Source organism: Haliaeetus leucocephalus, unplaced genomic scaffold (assembly GCF_000737465.1).
Source record: "Haliaeetus leucocephalus isolate CR32 unplaced genomic scaffold, Haliaeetus_leucocephalus-4.0 Scaffold924, whole genome shotgun sequence".
In the NCBI taxonomy this organism is placed as follows: domain Eukaryota; kingdom Metazoa; phylum Chordata; class Aves; order Accipitriformes; family Accipitridae; genus Haliaeetus; species Haliaeetus leucocephalus.
In genome coordinates this window covers 382,212-387,600 of record NW_010973360.1, presented here as the reverse complement: position 1 = coordinate 387,600, position 5,389 = coordinate 382,212, and the positions used below count along the sequence as shown (strand labels likewise).

The 5,389-nt window shown below is 41.9% G+C and overlaps 1 protein-coding gene across 2 annotated transcripts in view; it reads left to right on the top strand.

The window, feature by feature from the left end:
• The window catches only part of SCOC (short coiled-coil protein), a 22,888-nt gene that overhangs the window by 8,476 nt on the left and 9,023 nt on the right, over positions 1-5,389 (top strand). The window contains exons 2-4 of one of the 2 annotated variants that reach the window (XM_010583612.1): positions 640-714; positions 819-902; positions 1,474-1,612. In XM_010583612.1, the coding sequence (XP_010581914.1) occupies positions 640-714; positions 819-902; positions 1,474-1,612 (298 nt within the window). Of the gene's footprint in view, positions 1-639; positions 715-818; positions 903-1,473; positions 3,776-5,389 lie in introns of those variants that run through there. The other variant, XM_010583613.1, reaches the window with a different exon arrangement.

Here is a 5,389-nt window from a genome sequence, read left to right as displayed (position 1 = left end):
GGCCTGGGCGGCTTCTTGCAGGGAGCGGGGGGGCCGTAGGCCGCGGAGCTGGCGGAGGGTCCTGGGCGGGAGCCCCTCTGCGGCGGGGCGGGCGGCCCCCGCGCCGCCCGGCGGCGGGTCGGGCGCCCCCGGCGCTGCCGTGCGGCCGTTCCGTCTTGCGGCGAAGGGGCAGGGACGCGGCGGCGGGGGATGCGGCGTGAGGCGGAGGGGGAGCCGCGGCAAAGGCGCGCAGTGGCTGCGCCCCGCAGGCCCGGTGTCCGCGATAACGGCGAGAGGGGGCGGGCGACGAAGGGGGCCCGTCCGCTGCTGCCTTTCTTTAACGGCCGGTTCCAGAAAGATCGGTGCCCAGAAGGCGGCAAGCGCAGCGGTGAAGCGCACGGGGTTAGTTTAGGCACCGGGGAGGAACCCAGGTCGGTTATTTTTGTAAACTGAAGCGTAGTTGCTCGGAGAAGCGTATTTACAGACCACAGAAGGCTCCAGGAAAAATAATGAAAGAACGTCGAAAGACGTTCTTCTGCCTTAGGCTTACGTGCTGGCTTTTTAACACGGGTTAGAAAGACGCATCTAAAATCCACATGTAAAGGCAGTTACATTAACGGTCACCTCGGTGTTCTCTCTTTTTTTTTTTTTCTCTTTGAGCAGAGCATCGCTCAGGAATTCTCTCTTCAAAAGCGGAAAGAGCCCATTCTACAATGATGAATGCAGACATGGATGGTATAAGTTCTTAATGTTCTTGTTCATCATTGTTATTTTTTTCTACTTAATATAATTTCCAACTGTTACAGAGGTTGCATTAAAACTCATATGATTTGTTGCAGCTGTAGAGGCTGAGAATCAGGTGGAATTAGAAGAGAAAACACGGCTTATTAACCAAGTTTTGGAACTGCAGCACACACTTGAAGGTTAGCAGCTTGACACATCTGATTTTTTTTACAAGCACACAGGAATAAGCAAAAGAAGAGAACGTTACTGTTCTGCCCTACCTTAGTCAAAGTGTTCAGAAGTATGTCACTTATGCAGTTGAAGGTACATAAGCAAGGTCTCAGAACTATTTTTTTCCCTCTTTATGCAACATAATGTTTGCTCGACTCTCATAACACATCAAGCAGAAGGAACGATATGGTTCACTTTTCCAGGCTCATCAGTTGACATACATCTTTGAGTCTGTTCATCACTGAAGTTTTGTTTCCAAATAGGTTAGTTTGCAATAGCTTAATTAAAAAAATTAAAAGAATAAAGATACAGACTGAAGTATATTCGTGTAACAAGGTTGTCAAAATACTGTACTACCAAATAATAGAGGAATAATGGGCTTTAGATAAAACTTGTGAGTAGCATGGTGTTTTGTAAGGTAATACCTTATGGAATGTTTCCCACATTAAAAGTGTCAGTAGTCTGATGTAGGCACATAAAACATATTCATTATTGTATGCAGTAGTGTCTGATACTTTTCTTGTAATATCATCTTCGCAGATCTCTCAGCACGAGTAGATGCTGTTAAGGAAGAAAACTTGAAACTGAAATCAGAAAACCAAGTTCTTGGACAGTATATAGAAAATCTGATGTCAGCATCTAGTGTTTTCCAAACAACTGACACAAAAAGCAAAAGGAAGTAAGGGTTGACTTTCAGATGATGTCATTGTATTGCTGCTGTCTTTTTTTGTTTTAATTGGCATAGGCTACACGAGCTAAAATACCTTAGGTTTGTGGCTTTACTGGGTACCTGAAGATTATAAACTTTGGTGATAAACAGAATTAAGAACATTATCATGAGCAGGAGACATAAGTTTGTGTATTGTTAAGATTAAGCAATGTGCAAATGTAGTGTAGAGACTTACTAAACTTTCATATTTGTTTTAAAAATAAGCATATCTTGTTAAAAATTGGATTCAGTTTGTCAGGTTAAACAAAAGTCTGTTGGCGCTCTTTGAGGTCTTAGGATAGCGTTCTTGACTAGCAAAGTAATAGTTATAATATTGTGTTGAAACCTCATTTGATGAAAATATTCAAAGTCTAATTGCATCAACTTTAAACAAAAACCTATAAATCAGTTAAGAATTTCTATGAAGTAATAACAGTATGACATTATTTGTAGGGCTTGCATACAGAAAAACACTTAAGATTTTTTGGGAAGGGGGAGGGTAAGGGAAGAGGGAGGAACAAGGATAAGCAACTTACATCAGGGAAATACCACACTGATGCAGTATCAGAGTGTGTGTAGTTTGCAAGGTGTACATGTCAAACCATTTTCACTTTCCTGTTTCCTCAAAGAATGATCAGGCACAGCATCATGATGTATGATCTTCCTGAAGTTTTCCAGTTGTATGATGAGTTAAATAAAAACCTGAGTAATAAGCTTTACACAAACAGGTCAACAGTGTTCCTCATGCTCGTTGGGAACAATCTGCAGTGAGGAACCGAGAACAAGTCTTTCCTTGCCACTTTTTACTTCCCTCCTGAAGTGCCAAACTTTTCTTTGCTTCAGGCCTTAGAGCAACTGCGTTCCTGCCCCAGAGCCCAAGTTTGTGAAGTACCTCTTGAGGCACTGCTCAGAAACATCTAAGGCAGTAGAACAAAGGTGGCTTTTGCCTCTCAAATCTGTGCTGCTCTGAGCAATGCATAGCATCAAGGTGCCCTGTTTTTTACTGGCTTGGCTGTTTGTTAGCAGGTATTGTAAAGGAGCTCAGCCCAGATGACGGGTCTGAGTACTTCCCATAGAGGCGGCAGGTATGCCTAGCATGATCAGTATTAAGGGAGAGCAGAAGCTGAAATATAAAAAAAATGATGTAAGTTTTAGCAGTACTCAGTTGCATTTGTTTCATCTTGCCATACAGCAACATTGCAGACTTACTTTATGGTTGTTACCTAGAACTGAGGTCTGTCTCTTCAGTAACAAAGCCATTGTACATTACCTTTTAACAAAAGGAAACCACTAGTTCAAGGATCTATTTCAACCTTGCTGTGATGCATTCTATAAAATAAAGCTGCAGAAACTGAACGAGTGGATGCAATAGTAGAATAAATCCCCAAGTTTCTTGGCAGCTAAGCACTGCTGTGTCAAGCGTAAGCTGACATGAGGAGGTTTGCCCCTCCCAAAGGGGAGGTCTCCCATATCTCCCCATTTAAGATGACTGTACAGCACTCACCAGAGTGTCAGCAAAGTCAAATGATTGCAGACAAAGCACTAATAGTTTGGTCTTGAGGGCTGTTTACAAGTTTGTCAAGAAACCTGGTAAAGTTTTACCCACCAAGGCACAAATGGCTGATACCATTTGTGTCATGGGATCCTGTAAACATCTGAAATTATTTTTAATCTTCTATGGACTATTCTCTCACTTTATTGCCCAACTGGAACTCTAAATTCATCCAGGAATTGCTAGCAGGTAGAGTAGATCATGTGTTTAGTCCAGGGTTTGAGCATTAAAAAAAGAACAATCACACCAAGCACTTGACTTAAAAAGACTGCATTGCATTACAGCCATCCTAGCTTTAAAGCCACGTCACTACACATCTCCATCTGCACTGTAGGAGATCAAGTGGTAACAGCATGCGCTTGTTAGACTTCAGCAATTTCCCCAAGATCAAGTAATCTTAAAATCATGGGTTTGTATTGTAAGATTGGATAGTGATATTTTATCCATCAGTGTGTATATAGTAGTCATTTCATCTATATAGCATCTTACATTCCACTACTGTGGCCTTCATTTAACTTATGAACATTTTAAAGATGTTGTATTTCTGACTTTACACTAAATAAAAACTTTTGATTTGTCTCTATTAGTTTGGTTTAACATTTATAAACCGTAAAACTTCTCATAACTATCTGTAGTCAAAAGGCAGAAAAGTAGTAGGGTTTGCTATCATAGTTGTTTCTACATAGCTGAAGTGTCTGAAAGATGAGATGTAATTAGCAAGTATTAAGATTAAACCTGGGTTAATTAATCTATTTTCAGCAAGCTTCCTGTTCCTGACTCATTTGGTATTTTCACCCATGAATCTTACATTTATGTATACTTTTCTGTTCTGGCTAAAGGAAAAAGATTGGTAGACTACATCTAGTGCTGTCAAAGCTAAAACTTGCACCTCCCCACGTGGGAGAACTTCGAGCCAAGTTAGAATAGAAGAGATTTTACCTTTTCCTGCACAGGTAATGAGCTCTACGTTAGACGGAAACCAGAATTATTACTTCATCATACCTTCATGAAGGTAGAAGCTAGCTGAGGAGTAGCTTCAGTTGTAATTAAAGAAAAAGGCTTCGGTCCTACTTAGCCTTCCGTGAAGGTAAAAAATTCTCAGTCTGGGACTTGGTGTCCTCAGTAAGACCACTTTTACCAGGCTACGCTGTAGCCAGCGGGAGTGCAAGCTGCAGAGGTCTGATACACATGGAGTTCCAAAGATGACTGACAGCGTTAATAGCAAGGCATCCTGGAACATGATTATCACTAGTCCGTTAATTTCAAAGCACTTTCAAGCAGCCATGATAGCAAGGTCAAGTATTTTTCCTGAAATACCCATTCAGATGATAGAGATGGACTACACGCATGAACTGCAGGTGAAATTGCAGTGTTACAAGTGTCAGTGGAGGGGGGTTCCCCTTTTGCCTGGCTTTCTAGATCTAGAGCCTCAAATCCCCAAAGCTCTGATATTTCTCCCCTAATTACTAGCATAAGACTAGATCCAAGTAAGCTGATGTGCAGAAGGATGTCTTCTATCTCCAGGTTCCAGGTAATTGAAGTCATTAAGTCAGTATTAAAGTGAGACAGGCCTTATGACTCACTATTACTGCAAACAGCACCCTTCAGTCATGGCCTCACAAGACCATTTTACCCATAATAAACAGCTCCTTATTTGCTGAAGTGAGGTACAAGCCAAGATATTGATGGGGCATTAATCAAGACTTCATGGGAACCTTAAGTTCAAAACTGAAAGGGAAGACTAGCATCCCCTGTAGGGTGACCAATCCCTGGAGTAACTATATCACACCAAACAAAACGAAATCACCACCCTCCCCCCTGCCCCAACAAACAAATAAACAAAAACTAACCTTCCCCCCCCCCCCCCCAACCCACACCCAAATGCTGTAAAAATTCCAAAGGACTTTTACCAGACTCGGACAAGATTCATTCAAAAAGAGTGCTGAAATCCTCTGACAGCTCTCAGCAGCTGTTACTAGCAGGATACCACATTTGTAACAATTTTTATCTAGTGCTGAAAAGTCACAGGCAGGAGGAGGAATCTGGAGTCTTCATTTCTTACCTTTTGCATGCAGACCCTAAATAAAGAGCGGGGAACTTGCATTTAACTTTAAACACCCTCCACCCAAACCAAACAAAAAACCAGAGGCCTTTCCATGTAGTTCACACAAAATAGAGTCCAATATAATTAACTT